This window comes from Haplochromis burtoni, unplaced genomic scaffold (assembly GCF_018398535.1).
Source record: "Haplochromis burtoni strain Fernald_Lab_line unplaced genomic scaffold, NCSU_Asbu1 Contig_12, whole genome shotgun sequence".
Classification (NCBI taxonomy): domain Eukaryota; kingdom Metazoa; phylum Chordata; class Actinopteri; order Cichliformes; family Cichlidae; genus Haplochromis; species Haplochromis burtoni.
This window is the reverse complement of record NW_024582373.1, coordinates 266,192-286,623: the sequence shown is the minus strand read 5'-3', so window position 1 is coordinate 286,623 and position 20,432 is coordinate 266,192. Positions and strand designations below refer to the sequence as shown.

Here is a 20,432-nt window from a genome sequence, read left to right as displayed (position 1 = left end):
CTTCTCGGATGAGAGGTGAAACGTCTTCAAGTAACTTAAAGAAGTCCAGACGCTTTTCTTTGCAAGCTCCTTTGACTACGATGACCTGGATGACTGAGAGCCTTCACAGACACCTCAGGGTATACTTACTAAACTTCTTCTACAGTTAAACCTAAATGACTGCTGATCAGCTGTTGAACACAACGTAATATGATATATCAAGAATAAGTGATCATTTTAATGCTCAGTATAAACAATTTTTTATGTCTATAGCCTGAAACACATTGACAGCACAACACTGCACAAGATCATACTGTCTTTTTCCAGCATAAAGGACAAACAGCCTGTTGATACCCTGTTGCCACATATTGTGCAATACTGCCTCGCTGCAGCTTGCACTTGAACTGCTTTTTCTCTCACCGTTTCCTGTTGTCTGTGCCCTCTGCTGTCTACGACCTTTGTACTAGAGCATGGAGAACAATGCCACATGCAGAGACCATCCTACCATGGTGTCAAAGCCCTACTACAGAGTGGACCTGTTCAACAGGAAGATGACAAACATCCTGCTCACATCTCTCCTGGTCACAACTATTGAGAACAAGACCGTGGCCCACATTGGTACCTCGACCGGACGCCTGCTTCAGGTATAGCATAATTTATCATCTTTAGCATTTGTCTTTATTTACTTGCTCCTCTACTAATGATCAACCCTTCATTTTGTGTTGGCAGCTTGTGCTGACAAGATCCAGCCCTGTCATCTTTGCCAATTACTCCTTGGTAGAAAACCAGAGGGTCTCCTCCATTGCTGCTGTGCATTCTTCAGAATATCTTCTCTTTGTGGTTGGAGACAAGGTACAGCTGCAGTTCCTTTGCACAGTATACCAATCTTATACCAGTCCAAGCTTAGCAGGCTCTGTGGGTAAATCGTGCTCTCACTATTGAAAGACACGGAGATCTGGTCACATCACAGTTACAAAAGAGCTGGGTAATTTTAGCAGTCTTTTTGTGACAATCTAGAGCACCTGCCCAGGTGTTCTCTTGCCTTAGGGCCAGCGAATGTCTTTCACTTTTTAAATGGTGTTACCCTTGTGACCATGAGAATCAATTAGTGGGTAATTAGAAAATTGAAGAACTTGAAATGACTGTCAGAGCCTTAAACCGAATCATTAAATTAAACTGGTCACGTGACCTTAGAAAATGACGCTCCTCTGAACATGTTTGTAATATTTTAATGACACTAGATAAGAGTCGTTTCAGCACTAGGAGCTGTCCAGCTGACCTCGTAAACAGACTATTGCTGAATGAGACCAAGTATCAGCTTACACGTCTCTCTCCATGAACAGGATCAGTTATTAAGGAGAAAAAAAACGATTCTACAGTAGTTTTATGAAACAAGCAGTGTCCAAAGTGCCAGTGTAAAAACTGAAGATTAAACATTATTTTATGCACACCTATTTCATTTACATTATCACATATATCTTGTTTAAATCCTGCATTTAAGATTTTTACATGTGTCCTGCTAACACTATGAAAGGGATGATCTGCTCAGGTATTTAAATACAAGAAACAAGGTATAATGCAGACAAACATGTCAGGCAGAATACTTTTCATATTTAATGTGAGAAATCAATACTTGGTTTTAAAAAGAACATTTCTTATGCTGCTTATAGGCTTCATTATATGAAAAATAAAATGAAGAGTTTTTTTTCCCCCCCTAGCAATAAGTGTGTGAGATGAAAACGGTTATTATTCTGTTTTAGATGATCCAGGTGCCCCAAAGAGGACCAGGCTGTCAACACTTCCTGACTTGTGCCATGTGCCTGACTGCCCCAAAATTCATGGGCTGTGGCTGGTGCTCTGGAGTGTGCTCGTGGGAGAGCGAGTGCCACAATCACTGGAGAAACGAGTCCTGCCCACCTGGGATCTCCGGAGTGAGATTTAGTCTAATAATCCACAATCTCTGAATCTGAAATCTACAACTTATGACAGCATTCATTTTCAATGGTGAACTATAATTGTCTTTTATTAACACAGTTCTTTCCACGGACTGCTCCCCCTGATGGTCAAACAGAGCTAACGCTGACTGGGTGGGAGTTCCAGTCGCCTTTGAGGCCTGCTATCACCTCCAGAACCCACCAGATCCGACTGGGACAGACGTCCTGCACTGTGATTCCAGCTAAAAGCAACAACACGTAGTGAGTAACTTTGCAAGGCTTGTTTTGGTTCCAAGGACAAGGTTTTTGTGTTATAATCATTATCAGCAAATCCATTAGTAGTTTTTTTTTATATCTTTGCTGCACTGTGATATGCCCTATTTATATTAATGCTTGCTCATTATTCTATAACGGTCTTTGCAAACAGCAAAGATAAGTCACCGAAGGTAATTTTGTCTCCTGTTGTAGTCAGACAGTTCACCATGAAATTAAATTGTTAGTAGTTTTGTTGGACATGTCTAATGCAAGTGTTTTCTTCTGATACTCAGCTTGGTGTGTAAGATTCGCTCTGGGGCCACTGAGCTGTTCAAACCAGTCAACATTACAGTGGAAGTGCATGAGGGCAAAGTGGAGGGACGCTACTCTATTGAAGGGAAGGCAGAAATGCCAGGATTCACATTTGTGGTAACCTTTGTTAATATCTTGCAATTCTTTTTTCCTTGTCTATGAAGAGGGTTTGCTTTACCACAAAATCAAAATAAACTGACTTCTTCAGGTTCCCAACATCACAGAAATCCAGCCCAACTATGGCCCTCGTGTTGGGGGCACACTCATCACAGTGAGTGGGCCTCACTTGGACGCTGGAAAGACCAGGAGAGTCACTCTTAACGATGTGGCCTGCGACATAAAAAGGTACAAATACAAAACCTTATGTGCTTTGTAGCACAATCACTTACTCGGTTTCTCAAGTGTTTGTCTTAGAGCTTGTAAAGTTGTCTTGGTTTGGAAAAGTGTTAAAAGACTCACAAGTGAACTATTTTTTGCTCCAGTTCTTGATGATTACACAAATATATTTTAGAGCATGAAGCCTTTCGATTTGCTCCAGTTTGTCTGTTGTGACGTGTCACTCACACATAGCTTTGTCTCTCTGCAGGGTCACAGTGCCTAAAGGCAACGTGTCTTCCATCATTTGTTTGTCCAAAGAAATCTCAGAGGTGAGAGATGTTCCACTGAGTGTGTTCATTGACAAGTCTCCTGTTCTCACAACAAAGGTGTTTTACTACAAGGAAAACCCAAAGATAACAGACGTCCGGCCTGACTGTAGCTTTGACAGGTAATGCCACAGAGACCTCAGCACAAAAACAGCTGCTGTGTGTACATACTTTGAGGGCATGATCGGAACATTTTGCATTTCCACTTCACTTTTGTGTATTATTCATTTTTCTGAGATGGCAGATTCATTAAAAAATGGAATTTAAACGTCTTTTTGTTGCAGAGGTTCAAAGATTGTCATTGAAGGGGAGAACCTGGATTCTGTTTACCGCACAATCATCCGCTTTAAACCCAATGAGAGCCACCTGAAATCTGTGTCAACGGTACAGTTCCATCATCGATCATTGTAAATATACAGTGCTCAAAAAAATTAACAACAGGTGCACCAATGAGGCAACATTCAAAACGGGAATGGTTTTACAGCTGGAGGCCACTGATATTTTTCCATTCTCGTGTTTTCTTACTGTTTTTTTTTTAACTTGTTTTCCATTTGGGTAGGCTCAGTGTCACTACTAGTAGAATGAGGTGATCCCTGCACCCTACAGAGGTTGCCCAGGTAGTCCAACTCCTACAGGACAGCACATACATTTGCTGTACTTCCTACCATAGTCTCAAGAGCATGGAGGAGATTCCAGGACCCAGACAGTTTCTCCAGAAGACTTGGACAGGGCCTTAACCAATCAGCAGGACAGGTGTCTACTCCTTTGTGCAAGGAGGAACAGGATGAGATCTGCCAAAACTACAAAATGACCTCCAGCAGGACACTGGTGTTCAGAAACAGACTGACGAGGCCCGACATCCTCAGTGTGCTCTGTGCTCACTGCCTGACACTGCTGAACTGCGGCACCATGAGCACATGAGAACATGTAACCAACATGAAAGGGTCTGGAGAAAGTAATCCTGCCTGTAACATAGTTTAGCATGGCTGGTTTAGCGGTCAGTCAGTGAAGGTTTCCAGGTCACGCAGTTCCAAAGGATGAAGGAACTGACACCAACTGGTCCCCATGCTCGCCCATACTTAAACCCAATAGGACACCTCCGGGAAATTATATTTCAAGTCCATCCAGAGCCACCAGGTTGCACTTCAGGCTGTACAGGCTTCATCTAGATCTGGAAAGAGATACCCCCCGGATACCGAGGATTATTCCACAACATTGTCAGGCATGCGTAAAAGCATGTGGGGGCCACGCAAACAACTGAGGAACATTTTGAGTTGCTGCAATGACATTTCTTTTGCAAAAAGGACTATTCTGCTGCATCATTTTTTCAGAGTGTCTTTGAATTCAACTCTCTGTATTTTAACTCTGATAATTTTTATGCCCACAAAATGCTGCGACATCCTTTCATTCCTAACACATTACCCAGTCCATGTCATTATAAATATCCAACATGATTTTTCTCCCTTTGAGATCTGATATGTTTTTAGTATTTTTTTGAGCTGTGTATTAAATTATAGAGTTTCTCTATTGCTTCTCTGGGTGATGTGCTTATATTTTACTGTATAGAACAAGCATTAAAATTTTATTACACTGTTTTGTTTCAGGAGTGCCTCGGCAAGTCTTTACCCACACGGATGGAATGCATGACCCCTGTTTTCCACAGGGATGAAACTGTGGAAGGATCGCTATCTTTTGATATGGATGGAGCATCAAGCCTGTGGAGCAAAGAGTTCTCCTATCACCCCTACGGCGAGCCCATACCTTTTGAAACAGAAGGACATGTTCTAAATTTGTACCCTGGTTTTGATGAGGTGTCACTACATGTAAGCTGTTGTGTTACTTCATTCTTACTTAAATAAATTCAAATGTGTGGAATATATTGGAAATTTTAAATAACACACGTTTTGATCCTGTTCTTAGCACCAAAAGCTGAACCTGGTGAGCTCCTGCATGACCATCATTATGACGGTGGCAGGTGTTGATTGTGGTGCTAAAGTCCTGGATAATGAGATAACCTGCAGGATCCCCAAAAACATGACCATTCCTAGTGAGGGACTACCAGTGAAGGTCGGTCAGATGGTTATAAATTGATTAACGTGATTCAATATGGAACTTGGGGTCCTAGGTTTTACTGTCTGTGCCACTGATTAGTAACCATTACTGTACGTCACTAAGTTGTCTGTCCTGTCTCGTGTACCTACAAGATAGGATAGACAAGTAACTGTTGGATAAATTCAATATTTTTTTATATGAACACAGATCCCATCTCCACCATACTGATTCCGGCATTCTAACTATGGGTTCTGACCCCATATCTATATAAAAGACCAGTTTCTGTGCTTTTTATGATATTCAAATGAAAGAAATTACAAAAATTAACAACATGGAATAATGAGTTGTGATATTTCATGATTCCCTGAACATGCTAAATTTGCAAGTTCAGAATAAGCTAACCCTATTTTTAGCTTACTAAATATTAAGTGACTGTCCAAAATAAGCTAGTTTTAGCTTATTAGCATTTAACCTAAGTTTAATATTAAAATAATATGTTGACTGTAATATATTACTTATCTTTCTGTAAGTAGGCAATGGATTGGAATGTCAGCATTTTAAATTTGCACTAATGTGTCGTATACAGTGTTGGGGTCAATACTAAACAAAAACTCATGCATCACACATTACTCGCTTCTTTTCTTAAAACTAATGCAGTACGTGATTTAATTACTCCCCGTGGAAAGTAATTTCTTACACTACTCGTTACTTTCATGTAACATGACCTAAAATGCATTGCCACTTAAATACCGGTTAACAGTGTTAACCTTCGGCTGCATTCCACACACTGACACAAATCAGTACTTTAATGACGACATACACGATGGCTTTCTTTTTTAAGCATGAACAAAGACCACTACACAAAGCAAGGCAAGTTAAAAGTGATCATCGGAGTGATTCTCCTGCAGAAACACGTGCAGGTATAAAAGAGAAGTTACAATGCTACATGTCTGAATGCTCATCACAGCTACTGTTACCTGCAGAAGGCTTTGGCTGCAGGGTTGTGTGCACTCAATATTGATGTCACTTAGGGGTCTTTGATACCTTTGTGTTAGCATGCTGTGATACTTGTACTGAGCTGATGTAGCGTTAGCAGTATTTGTGTCAGCAGCTGTTTCTGTCTTGGATGCACTTTGACTCTTAAAAATAAAAGTAGTGTCCATATCTCCAAGTAGCGTCCTCCTCCTTGCTGTCCACCAGGCGTGCAGACACTCTTTAATGTATAAACAGAATACTATAGAAAAATTATGGATCTATTAGAGATGCATGCTGTTTGTTTAAAGTGTTGAGCCATCCACCATAAAATCAACATTTAATGTACAAATTAATATTATTATTAATTTTTTTTTTTTACAGCTGAGCTCATACAAAATTAGATTTTTACTAACTAACATTGGTTCGAGCATATGTGGAAAAAACTTTTACATAAATGAATGGTTTGCTCCAGATCTACAGAAATACTAAACTTGTGATTTATGGACTTTATTTTCGTAGATCTCCATCAACGGACAGGTTCACAACGTTGGCACAGTGGTGAGGGTCAGCAACCATTACATGGTGGGGATCGTTTTGGGGATCCTGGCAGCTCTGGTTGCCGGGGCGGTGCTGGCCTTTGTTGTCATGAAACACTTAAGGAAGAAGAAGAAAGGTTAGCGCCGCTTTCATGTGTGGACCTTGACGAGTCATGTTTATACAACTGCTAGCGGGTGTCAGTGTGATGAATTACTAAAGTCTTTCAAGTAGAACATCTCAGGTTTTGTATAGGATGTAAATGTGTTCCGCTGTTAGGGTTGATGATTGAACACTATTGTGAAATGTTTTTCAGCCTCCATGGTAGAGTCACGTTTAACCCACAGCGCCAACCGCTGTGGTACAAATAATGTGGAGATGTCACCTGTTGGAGACTACAGAAGAGGTGGCTATCTAAGCACATATATAATATTCTTTACTCTAATTATTGCTGATTTTCCTTTGACAAAGACACCTTCATAAACTTAATAACTTCATGCCTCTCTTTTTCTTTCTCTGTGAACTTTTACTAGTAGTATCGCTAAGTCCTCCCACCCCCTTGGTGGGACCGGTAGCATTCCCCAGCCTGACCTATGCTGGAGGTCGCATAGATCCGACCCTCACTCCCCTCCTTCCTACAGAAAAGATCCTTATCACCAGTTTTAGGCCAGAGCTGCTGGAAGAGGTGAAAGATGTTCTTATTCCTGCTGAGATGCTTGTTGTCCAGAAACATCGGATTATCGGAAAAGGTAAGGACTTGTGCACGTGAAAAAACTTGCTATGGAAGCCAAGCATTATATAATATTTTGAAGCAACTCTGTAATTATGTCTCATTTTTGTTGCAGGTCATTTTGGAACCGTCTATCACGGCTACTTCACAGACTCCAACAACAGAGAAATCCACTGTGCTGTCAAGTCTTTGAATAGTTGAGTAATTTCTGCTTCTTGAGGTTTGATTTATATGTTTTACGAAAGAACCCGAGTGTCTCTGCTGTGGAACAAAGTGCTAAGAGTATCTGTGATGTCCTATGAGTACCTTTCAGAAGAGGTTCTCTCTGTAATTCCACTGTCTTCTCATCAGAAAAGAATCTTTACATGTGTGTGTCATCAGGAATAACAGATGTGGAAGAGGTGGAGCAGTTTCTGAAGGAAGGCATCATAATGAAGGGCTTCCATCACAGCAACGTGCTTTCTCTGTTGGGCATCCTCCTGCCACAGGAAGGGCTCCCTCTTGTGGTTCTGCCATACATGAAACACGGGGACTTGCGGCATTTCATACGCTGCGAGAAGAGGGTGTGATAACTATATTAAAATATTGGAAATTCATCACTTCGTTTATGAGGAACTATCTGTTAAATACCTAATGAACTATCATTTCCTTTTGTTTAATGAGGTGTGTCTTGTTATGTGTTCATGGATTTCTTTAGAACCCCACTGTAAAGGATCTGATTGGCTTTGGGCTGCAAGTTGCCAAGGGGATGGAGTATTTGGCCCAGAAGAAGTTTGTGCACAGAGATCTCGCTGCACGCAACTGCATGTGAGTTTCCAAGACATGCAGAGAATTTAGCAAATGTTTCAGTGTCTCTGTTAGACTTAAAGCATTTGGTTTCGAGAGAATCCTTCAGTTGGCCTTTCCTTTCTTCAGGCTGGATGAGTCGTACACAGTGAAGGTGGCGGACTTTGGCATGGCCAGAGATGTTTTCGATAAGGAATATTACAGTGTTCAGGACCACAGGAAGGCTAAACTGCCTGTCAAGTGGATGGCCATCGAGAGTCTGCAAACACAAAAATTTACCTCCAAGTCAGACGTGGTACGCATATAAAGATTTACTGCAGTAAAGTTGCATTTAAAATGTATTTGATTTGATTTCCATTACACTGTTTGCATTAAAACGTTGCATTTGAGTGTTTTATGCACATTTGCTGACACTTGATGTATATTTTTTGTGTCTTTGGATACAGTGGTCCTTTGGTGTTCTGATGTGGGAAATGCTGACCAGAGGAGCCAGCCCCTACCCAGAGGTGGACCCATACGATATAACGCACTATTTACTGAAGGGCAGGAGGCTTCCTCAGCCACAGTACTGCCCTGACCCTTTGTAAGTAGTAAGAATGAAGTTGTTTTATGGCCCCAAATTTCTGATTCACTCCAAAAGTTATTTCAAAAATACACTGTTGTATATGTGTAAGTGTTGATGTGGATCCTACCAATGCTTAAGTAGTTCTGGTACAAATTAACAGCTGCAGGGTAAAAGAGAACAAAAAAACCCCAACGTGACTCAAAGTCCAGATAATAATGACAAGATGTTCAAGTGGAGTGATACCTGTAAATTCTCCACTACTTTGTATTTTAACATGGTTATGCAACACTGTCTTGGAGTTAATGTTTATGTGTTTCGCACTCACGCAGATACACTTACACACAACTGACAACCCCCCAACACACTCTAGTGTGACCGTACTTTTGCCTTTTAATGATAAACTGCTTAGATGGCGATCTCTTGCTCAACAACTAAAGAGTAACCATGCATGCCCTGTGTCCACTGAGGCCTGGCAACACATTCAACATGGTCTGAGGACTCATGGAAGGGACCTGGACCACCTAGATCAGAGCGAATCAGAGGAACAATGCTTTTTTAATTATATAATCACTTTCTTGGTGGTCCATTCACTTTAAGAAGCTAAATTCTGGGAATGGTGAAACAAACCTAACCTGGCTTGACCCAAATGTAACAAAATTTACATGTCATTAATTAAATATTTTCAAAATATTCTTTGCCAGCTTGAACCATGAACCTCCTGGGATCTCATCTGGTTGCCTATGTGAGCTTCCTAGGCGCTGGATTGTCTTACAGCTGTACACAGCCTGGCAAGCTGTTTCACTCGCTCTAGTCTTTGTGCTAATGAGCTGCCGGGTACAGATATATGCTTAGTGTTCAGACACAAGAGAGCTATCTGTCTCATTATCCAACTCTCAGCATACAAATCTATGCCATCTTCTCAAATTGTTGTGCTTCACGGCCCTGTAAACCCTGGTTCAATAAAACAAGTGTATGACACGCATGCCAATCAAAATTGTTCCTACATGCCATGTTGTCATCAGGAGAGGATTAACCAGCTGCAGCTATTAACACATACACAGTGTTTCTGTGTGAGTCTGCTGTAAGTCTGAAAAATTTCAGGGCCTCGTAAAATTTACGTGAAAATGTCTAATTCCTTATACAGTATTTTAATTGTGCCTGTATTTTTTCCACAGGTATAGCATTATGCTCCAGTGCTGGGACCCGGATCCAGAGTTGAGGCCCAGCTTTGCTACACTGGTGTCAGCTGTCTCCACCATACTGTCTGGCCTGGAAGGAGAGCACTACATCAGTCTGAATGTCACCTACGTCAACCTTGACCAGCCTCATCCCTATCCTGCCCTGACTGAATCCGCTGATGAGTATGACTCCACAGACGTTGAAGACTCGGGCTCAATGTCTTCTTGATTCACCTCCCCCTACTTACCCCCTACTTTAAACTGGTTCTGGTGCTAATAGCAGGCGCACAAAAAAGGAAAAAAACAAACTTCTGTCTCATCACACCAGTGTTTTTTACCTCAGTGGATTTGAATCAGAATGGAAAAAGTGAGAAGGCCCAACTGTGGGCTTTAGGTTTGTGAACCAAAGGAAAAAGAAAGACAGAGATAGCAAGATATTCTTCATCATAGTGCGTTAGGTAAGTAAAAAGTACCTTCAAATTACGAACACCTACAGAAGTGCAGGCACTACAGCTCACAGATGCTGGGCGCTGAAGAAGAAAAGTGTGCTTTTTGGTGAGCGAGGCATTGATGAGAGGGGAGCTCAAGTGCTTATTTCTGACAGTAGATTAAGGGGCTGGTACTGCATTAGTTCTGGATTGGTGCTGCGCAGAGCTTTTTCAGATGCACCTGTTCTTCCTGTGTGTCACCACATGAGTGCAAAAACATTTGGAACAACTCATGTAGGCTATTCTCATTCATGTTTGCGTTAATCCTTTAGCTTTAATGGAGATTTAACAGTGGAGAAGGAAAAGTCCAGTTTTGTTTTCCTTTGTGTCTTCCTTCCAGTTGAAGGCAGCATTTCAAACACTCAGCATCTGACATATGCTATTAGTTTGTTTGGGAACTGCATGCAAGTAGACTCTACATTGGTTGAATTCCTGTAATTCTCTGCAGCACTTTTGGAAATAAAATACAGTATTGGAAATGTCAAATGGGATAAAAAATAGCATAATTGTCACACCTGGTCTAATGTATTCAAGAAGAAAAGAGTAAAACTACCCACAGTAATACCAAGGATTTCATATCTGAGAACTCTGCTGATAGGCTCTTAAACCTGGGCCTCCACAAATGGATCCAAATAATAAAGCATACTTCATCATGTTAGATACCACCAGTAAAATTCAAACCTTAAAACTGCTTTATCTTAAGTTTATTTATTGGCTATTTCCAATAAATAAACTGGTAACCGACAATATGTTAGACTGTAGTAACCAGCTATTAACCAGCTAGTTTTGTCGTACTAGCTGGTTAGTAAACCAAAGAAACAAAGTGTTTTTATTGTAATACAGTCATCAAAAAAACAAAGTACACTCATTTTGGATTCTACAATTTTACATATCAGGACATAATAAAAATAATCTGGTCTTCAGCTGGTCCTGAAATTAAATAAATCCAGTCTCAGATTAAGTATAAAACATGACATATTATCTCATGTCTTTATTTATTTAACAAAATTAAGCCAAAATGCAAAAGCAGTTGGTGAAAAACTAAGTACACCCTGACTATTTCCATAGAAAGTTAGAGGGTAAACAGCAGCCAGGTGCTGTTAAATAAAAGCACTTTATTAACTGACCATCAGCGAGTGTGAGCGCCTCAATAAAACTAAAGTTTTGGCAATATGCCGGTCTCACGCATTCAGGCGTTTGTTACCCCAATGCGAAAGAAAGATGTTGATGTCCATCAGTCTGGGAAGGGTTATAAGATTATTATAAGATAAATATAATTCTACAGTGAGAAAGATCATTACAAGCGAAAAGCATTTAAGACAGCTGCCAATCAGCCCAGGAGTGGATGTCCCATCAAATTCACCCCAATTGTAAAGTTGAAAGCTACATCTCTACAGGCCTCAGTTATCATGTTAAATATTAAAGTTCATGTCAGTACATTTAGAAAAAGAAGGACCGAGTGTGGCTTGTTTAAGGGTTGCCAAGAGAAAAGCTCCTCTCTCTAAAAAGAGCATGACAGCGTGGCTTGGGTTTGCAAAGTTGTATCTGAACAAACCACAAGACTTTTGGAAGAAAGTCCTTTAGATTTAGATTTAGATGAGACAAAGTGGACATGTGTGGCCATGATGCATTGCAGCATGTTTGACAAACACCAAACGCAGCATATCAGCACAAACACATCATACCAACTGTCAAGCACAGTGGTGGAAGAGTGATGATTTGTTTTTTTTAATTTTTTATTCACTGCTTACTGTTCTAATGTTGGACTGTCGAATTGATTTGCCTATTGTGGGCTAAATAAAGTTTTGTGAATTGATTCCGATTCTGATTTGGGTTTGTTTTACAGTCACTGGACATGGACACCTTGGAGTCCATCCATCCATTCGCTTATCCTTTTCAGGGTCGCTGGAGCCTATCCCAGCTGTCATAGGGCGAAAGGCGGGGTACACCCTGGACAGGTCGCCAGTCTGTCGCAGGGCTAACACATAGGGACAGACAACCATTCACACCTAGTGACAATTTGGATTAATCAATTAACCTATCCCCACAAGCTGCATGTCTTTGGACGGTGGGAGGAAGCCGGAGTACCCGGCATGTAAACTCCACACAGAAAGACCCCGGCCTGATGGTGGAATTGAACTCAGGACCTTCTTGCTGTGCGGCAACAGTGCTAACCACCGTGCCACCGTGCTGCCCACCTTGGAGTCATTGAGGTGAATACAAACTCCTCTGTAGACCAAAGTATTGTAGAGTCAAATGTGAGATCATCTGTGTGAGAGCTAAAGCTTGGCCCAAACTGGTTCATGCAGCAAATCTGCAACAGAATGTGTGAAAAAGAAAAGAATCATCGAGGTGTTCGAGTCCAGACTTCGGATTGTAATGTTATGGTGGTGACTAAAGAGAGGTGTGCATGAATGAATGAACTAAAGTAGCATTGTGAAGAACAGAGGCCAAAAATCTCTCCACAATGATGTGAGAGACTGATGCAGCATCAAATCAAAAACAATTCAGGCTATTGTTGCTAAAAATGACTCTACAAGCTACTGAATTACAGGGTGTAATTACTTTTTCACACACTGCTTATATGTTTTGGCTTGGTTTTTAATGAATAATGACGTCATAATCTTAATAAACTTGTTCACCTGTGGTCGTATTTACCTAATTCTAAGACCTACCGGCAAGTTCTGTTCCACAAAACCTTATAACTGACAGAGAGTGCACGGTCTTCAACCATAACTTGTGTCTGTTAGCAGCTAATTTATTACAGAGTCATTAAGTTAGCCTTAATGTTAGCTAGCTTGCTACAAATTACACAAAACAGCTTTGCCAGGTTGGACGAAGTAAAGCGTTTCCGGTCCAGGGATTCTTTAAATAAAAAACACAGTTTGGGGCTAAAAGGGTAGCAGAGTAACTCATATCCAGCAGTGTTGCTTTTAATTATTTTGCTGTATAATGATTCCTCTGCATATTTTGTATCAAACTATAAAGTTTCAACATCGACCACAACTCTGACATCACCCCATTTCTAACTAGATGTGTGCATGAGATAGTGTAATTAAGTATTTATTTGTTTATAGCTGTGTTCTCATCTTAGGTTTATGAGAAAATATTTGTGCAAGCTGCCTTTTGCACGCCACTCAATCATTTTTTCTTTCTTCTTTTTTTTCTGTGTACCATTCCTCTGATACTGAATGAGTCACTTGTTGCAGTTCTCCACTAGGGGTCAGTATTCTTTTAGAAGTCATACTCACTGGCACTGATTTGCTTCTTCCCTGTCAGTGGATCCAGATATATTTAGTGGTTTCATTATTTTTGGGGCTGCAAAACAGCACGACTGACCAAACAGCTCCCACCTCCAGCCGATCCTCACAAAGATGCCACATAAAATTGTAAAAACTGACAACAGACCTGCTACAACAGACCAAAAATATTTTTCCCCTTCTCTTCTTCCTTCACTTGTTCTTTCCATAAACATTTGGCTGGAGCAAATGACTGCATTTTCAATTAAATGAGCTGAAGAAACAGCCAACCGAGACATCTGTCAGTCTCCCGAATAAACCAAACAAGTGTCTCACCAGCATACAGTAGCAACTCCCTGGGCTGGAAACAGGCGACACACACAACAAGCACACTCTCCCCACAACAGAGCTGGAGCCAAATAAAACCAGAGGGAAACAGACATCATAAAGTTTTCCCTTTTTTCATGCTGCCAAGAACAAAAGTCAATCCCCGCATGGTGGGGCCTTTGATATAGATGGAGAGCGCGAGCCCAGCTTATGTTGTCAAAGTGTGAGTGTGTGCGTGTGCTTAGTGTGTGTGTGTTTGCAAAGCCACATTTTGCACTGCAGAATGCACAAAATCCACAGTGGTGAAAAATCAAGATAGCGATGATCCTCTGTTTCCCTCTCTCCTGTTTTTGTCCGTCTCTACTTCCCTCTTGTTTTGTCTTGGCCACAAAAGAACCTGTGAATAGAGTTGCTGCTGTATGACCATTTCAAGCCTCATCCTTTTCTCTGAGATAAGTTTATCATTAGGTCCCCTAGTTGAAAGCTATTGAAGTGCATCTCATTTCTCTTTTCCTATTTATTAATACAAACTTGACAACACACACACAGTCTATTAAAAATAAAACCTCAACGCTGATTGATGTGATGCACCGAGGGTGTGTGATCTGTGTCCATATCCCACACGTGCCCTACGGCAGGCTTACCAGAGGGATCAAGAATAACCGGTGCTTCAGTGCTGTGTCATATTTGGAGAGAGGAAATGCAATCTGTGGAATTGGCCATCTGAACGAGACTTATGAAATTAGTAGGCTAATTATTTCCATTTCTTTGTGAAGATGGCAGATTCACAAGTGCTAGAGGCAAATTGGGAGCTCACGGATTCTTTTCCATCTGCTTTATTTTAAAAAAAAGTGCAGTGAAAAACCTTATGGAACCAGCGAAGCAAAGCGCTCATTATATGCATAGCCGGAAACGATGAAAATGACAAAGAAAAAGGTCCTTGTGCGCACATTCGGAATTTGCATTCAAACAAGCTTATTTTGTGTGAGCAATTCTGCCCTCATGAGCCGTTGAAGCTCAGCCAGGATATTGTCAGCCTTTTTGTTTTCTTTTTACAATCTACTCAGAATCCTTCTATCTTCTGCAGAAGGATAAAAATTTATATCGAACACTCAAATAGCACTTTCCTTTATATTGCGCTGTACACCCCACATATCACAAGCTTTAGATATGAACACATTTTCCAGTTCTAGCAAAAATAAAATAACTTTGCACCATGTTGGACTGTAATTGGTCCCATTTCTTTGTCCCCACTCTTAGTACGTATTGCAACAACTCAGTTTATTACTTCTTGTGTGGTGAGGATTTTCTCTGACCATACACTGTACACCATAAATGATGCTGGCTACATTAGGTAAATGTCCTGTCCCTGCTGTTGGGTGTGGGTGGCCTACATTTATTTTCTTTAGCAATTTAAAAACAGAAATGAAAGAAGATGAGGAAGAGCAAGATATGCTTGGGCTTCTGCTAAAAAAAACCAAACTTTTACTGACTTTTACTTTTACTTTTACAGCAGCCTTAAAAATCTTTAAAGCAATTCCTGTGTCGTCACTTCAGCAGGACTACACCAGACAAAATTAGCGCTAAAATAACTTATTCATGACAGACTTGTACAACAAACGTTTATCATGTAAGCAGCATTTGAAACATGTTTACCTAGAGCAGGGGTGTCCAACTCCAGGCCTCCTATCACCCTGGGTCAACACACCTGAATCAAATGATTAGTTGATTACGAGGCCTCTGGAGAACTTCAAGATATATTGAGGAGGACATTTATCCATTTAAATAAGCTGTGTTGGATCAAGGACACATCTAAAACCTGCGGGACACTGGCCCTTGAGGCCTGGAGTTGGACACCCCTGACCTAGAGGGACGTCAAAGGCTACGTCCACACTAATTTGTTTTCGTTTGAAAACGCATCGTTTTCTCTCCGTTTTTTTTTTTGCCAAGGAAAAGCGCAGCGTTTTGAAAGCGCTCTTGAAAACGAATACATTTGAAGACGGCGCGTTTGCGTTGCAGTGTGGACAGTGAAAATGGAGACTTTCAAAAACGATGACGCATTTTAGTCATGTGATGCAGTCATGTTACCACTTAAAACTAAAATGGCGGAGGGCACTATACAGCAGTTGTTTTGTTTGTTCTCAATGTTGATAGCCCTATTAAAGATTAATATCAGTCTGTACATGCTCAGTGGTGTGCATATAATACAGTCCCGATCAAAAGTCTAAGACCACTTGAAAAATGCCAAAAAAAAAATCATACTTTGCATGTTTGGATCTTAACAAGGTTCCAAGTAGAGCTTCAACATGCATCCAGAAGAAATGCGAGTGAGACAAAACATTTTTTGAGCATGCAATTTACTGAAAACAACTCTTAAACTGAAACAAGCTGTTTTACAGCTGATCAAAAGTTTAGGACCACACCTCCAAAAAAACCTGCAAACCTCCCCCCAAAACAGAAATCAGAGTTCCAAACATGAACTCAGTAATGAGTAGCTCCACTGTTATTGTTGATTATTTCAAACATTCATTGCAGCATGCTTGATGCAAGCATTTCCATGAGGTGAGTGTGAACATTTCTCCAAGTGGTGAAGACGGCTGTACGAGGGATGGATGGAAACTTGCCATCCATCCCCAAAGGTTCTTAATTGGATCTGGATCAGGGGAATACACAGGATGTTCCAAAAGAGTCATGTTATCATCCTGGAAGAAGTCCCTTGTCCTGCGGGCATTGTGTACTGTAGCATTGTCCTGTTGAAAAACCCAGTCGTTAAGACGAGGGACCTCAGTCATGAGGGTGCTCTCTGCAACATCTGGACATAGCTAGCAGCTATGACGGCTAAGACGCCCCTGCACCTCCGGAAGCTCCGTTGTTCCACTGAAGGAAAAAGAAACCAAAGCCCATTATGGCGCCCCCTCCACTGCGGCGTGTAGAAAACATCTCAGGTGGGATCTGCTTGTCATACCAGTAACGATGTACCCTTTTTTGTATTTATATTTGAAAAATCCTGCCCATTAAGGTGTGCACAGATTTTTTTTTCCTTGCATCCTTTGCAAACATTTATTGAAACAGTTTCAATGTGTGCCGACAGCCTGCGCTAGTTGTCTCTTGACTTTCGTTCACTGTTGTTCCACTGCTCCTCCTGCCCCCTTTTTTGATCTGTTTGTTGTGTGCTTGTGCAACAATCACATTGAGTCAGGGACTTGGCACTACAGTCTCACACTGTAGAGCCATCCATCAACAGCCTCGGTCTCAGAACAGTCATTGCTGGCTCTGCTGAATAGGAACCTGCGAGCTCTGGACAGCGGTTGTTGAGTTGACGTCAGTTCTCCATCAGGAAGAAAAACGTACTTGCATTTTTTATACAAGTTATTAATGATTCACACAGCTTCTCCCACCCCGCCCCTTTTTGTTTTTGTATGAGAAAAAGGAATCCAATGGTTTTTTTTCTTACACTGACAGCAGAAAGATGTGCTCCTTGAGCCTGGCCCAGCAGCCAGGCTTGAACTACAGTGTTAAAACTATTGATTTTACAACACCAAGCTTGACTTATTTTACCCAGGAGGTAAAGTATGAAGTCAAGATGTACAGCTGATGTGTTTGGAGTTTTTTAACTGAGGAAACTTGTAAAGACATGAAGAAAAGAAGTAGGTGGAAGAAGATGAAAAACAACAACAAAAAACCAAGTATGAAAAATGTGAACACCTATCACTTCAAACAACTTTTGTCTACCTACCTCATTAAAACGTGACATATTAGACGAATGCAAAACTAGGCAGATCCAGCACAGCCAATTTTACAGTAAATGAAAAAGTAAATGACTTATTGTGGCCATTCATATATTTAAAGATTGGCTCTAAGTCACATTCACCTTATGTACTGTGCAACGTTTCCTTAGCTGTTCAACAGACTTTGTCTTTGTTTTATTAAAAGGCACAATAATAGGAAATAAAATTGGATCTTCCCTTCAGGCTTTGTCCAGATTGAAAATGGAAGGGAGGGGATTAATAATTTCCTGCTGTTACTGATCTTTATCTACCGTGGGATGTCTAAGTTGTCCTTAGAATGTAATAAAGTATAAAAGGGAAGCTAAAGAAATGAGTGCTTAAAGTCCATTCACAGGTCTAAGGAGCCTGGACAGCATTTTAAATCACTGAGCTGTGTGCTGTTCTTTAAAGATGTTTGACAAATGCGGGCTGGGATTACTTTTGATCAGCTGGGTTCCAGCAATAAATTTTGTGTCTCTTGCTTAATTTGCATTAATTGCCTGAATTCAAAAGTTGAGGAAAATTAAACTTTTCAGCCAGTAGTGCTGATGCCAGAAGAGTGTGCTGGGTGCTGCTGTAGCTTATTTGATCTCACAATGGAGGAAGTAATCACCATGTTTTATATGGTCAAAGTGGGTCACAATCAGCTAGCTAAACGCAAGTGAATTATTTTGCGAGTACATTAGTTATCCCCATCATAATCATACCAGCAAATATATCCCCCTAAACATCAAGCACACGCAGTGTTAAGCATTGACCAGCACGTATAACTGAGTGCTGCCAAATGGAACGTGTCCACAGCTACGACAGCTTCTGCTGTGGCCTCGGAGGCACGATGGGTGAGGTAGTGTTGCAATAAATGATTGACAGGTGTTTTCTGCACTTACATACATTTATGTATTTACACCATTGGTTTTGTTGACTGTGAGATACTGATATCTGAAAATCTCAGATATAGGTGTATCTCATATCCTATTCCCAGTATTCCTGCTCACATAAAAGCTGATAAATATTAACCTGTCGGCTTTTTTCAGGTAATTTATTCCTGATGAATCATCTTTGAAATAGTAGTCTGACTGACACACCACGCTGATCATTTAGCAGAGACAAACCTAATGACCCTAGGATTTTTCAAGAGAAAAATACAAATGACATAAGACCAATGAATGCTTGAACATTTGGTGATTAGGTGACTTTCTGAGTGACAGTTGTGTTTACCTATTCTTACTATTGCTATAAAAATGTCGGCTACTGTAGTGTTGGCAAAGTCACCAAGTGTTTAAGTTAAAATGCATATTAGTTGAATAATTCATCGACCCAAACAGAATGATTATTGAATCTGATCTTGATTAGTGACTTCTCCTCTCCATTAGTCCATTCATTCAATATTCAAAAAGGCATTAGAGCTGTCCAAAGGAAATTATCTTGAGGAATACTGAAGAGGGAAACACTGGGATGTGTTCATATATGCAGAGACACAGAAAGTCTTCCTGTCCCTGCGTCTGAGCAATGTGGGACCAGTCTAGGGGGAAAAGTGGCAAGATGTTTGCAGAAAATCTGCATCAGCTATTAGACCAGCCTGTGTTGGTGGACTGAAAGTCAGATTCCTAGTATCTCACTGAATACATGTTTTCAATAATTTAGTGGTTTCTGGAGGCAAAAGAAGTCTCTCCTACTACCACCATGAAGGTAATAAAGTGAAACCCGCTGCAGTGCGAGAACACTGAATTATGGTCGGAGGGGAACTTCTTGATGGGTAATTAACATCAAGTCTTGCTCAGTGGGTAAACCCACTGCTGACCTGAGTGGTACATTCTCTAAAAGTTAAATGAGAGAACTCAAAGAGATTCTTCTATGGCAAAAATAAAAAAAAAGCCTACATTAAATCTTTGAGAAAAGTTTCACATAATACATCACAATCTTCTCATCACATTGAAGCAATGATACCTTGCCCCAAGCAGAGGAAATTTAGAGAGTTCACGTATGAACGATACCTTTACCGGCTTGAATTTTGCTTAAGGCTAACCTTTTCATTTCATTTGGGTGTTTTATCATGTGATCAGCTCTGAAACATCCTTCTTACAGAATACAAAATCAAGGTCTACATATCATTTATAGAAATACAACGTCACATGGTATAGCACTGATCAACTTACAGTAAATACAGATATTTATTTATTGGGATTGCCAGATTTTTTTTCAATACAGTCATCTCAAAGGTCAAGAAAAGCCCAGCATTTTCCTATAAATCAGAATACTTTATTAATCCAAGAGAATTGTATCTTCATGAGGTATTTTATCCACATAAAATAAAGCAGAGGTCCTTCCTCCTAATGCACTGCTATTACTAATCTTCTCATGAAATCTCTGCCTCTGTGTATCTCCAACGTGTAAGAGCTGAATTTCAATTTGCACAACATTCATATTCCTTGTATTAAACAACAAGCTATCTTCATCTCACCAGTATTTTTGTTAACTTACATGGCTAAGACGTGCTTTGTGTGACCATCAGTACAGGAATGAGTCATCGAGAATAGCCTCCGGTGGGACAATTGTCTGGTACGAACAGCAGGAAGCAGAGCTCAATTATAGCAAGCTTTGTGAGAGTCCTATTCCTTGGGTCATGCATTGTACTTCTTCAGTACATAGTTAAATTAATGATAAACC

The 20,432-nt window shown here is 40.6% G+C and overlaps 1 protein-coding gene across 2 annotated transcripts in view; it reads left to right on the top strand.

Moving 5' to 3' along the window:
• mst1rb (macrophage stimulating 1 receptor b) overlaps positions 1-12,249 on the top strand; it is a 34,541-nt gene extending 22,292 nt beyond the window's left edge. The window contains exons 3-21 of one of the 2 annotated variants that reach the window (XM_005915261.2): positions 447-623; positions 709-831; positions 1,740-1,910; positions 2,014-2,174; positions 2,462-2,597; positions 2,689-2,825; positions 3,067-3,246; positions 3,409-3,508; positions 4,729-4,947; positions 5,045-5,191; positions 6,671-6,824; positions 7,002-7,091; positions 7,222-7,434; positions 7,531-7,611; positions 7,797-7,978; positions 8,113-8,222; positions 8,331-8,496; positions 8,648-8,784; positions 9,942-12,249. In XM_005915261.2, coding sequence (XP_005915323.1) covers positions 447-623; positions 709-831; positions 1,740-1,910; positions 2,014-2,174; positions 2,462-2,597; positions 2,689-2,825; positions 3,067-3,246; positions 3,409-3,508; positions 4,729-4,947; positions 5,045-5,191; positions 6,671-6,824; positions 7,002-7,091; positions 7,222-7,434; positions 7,531-7,611; positions 7,797-7,978; positions 8,113-8,222; positions 8,331-8,496; positions 8,648-8,784; positions 9,942-10,173 — 2,916 coding nt within the window. In that variant the 3' untranslated portion in view covers positions 10,174-12,249. Of the gene's footprint in view, positions 1-446; positions 624-708; positions 832-1,739; positions 1,911-2,013; positions 2,175-2,461; positions 2,598-2,688; positions 2,826-3,066; positions 3,247-3,408; positions 3,509-4,728; positions 4,948-5,044; positions 5,192-6,670; positions 6,825-7,001; positions 7,092-7,218; positions 7,435-7,530; positions 7,612-7,796; positions 7,979-8,112; positions 8,223-8,330; positions 8,497-8,647; positions 8,785-9,941 lie in introns of both variants that reach the window. The other variant, XM_005915260.2, reaches the window with a different exon arrangement.
• Positions 12,250-20,432: the final 8,183 nt, after the last annotated feature.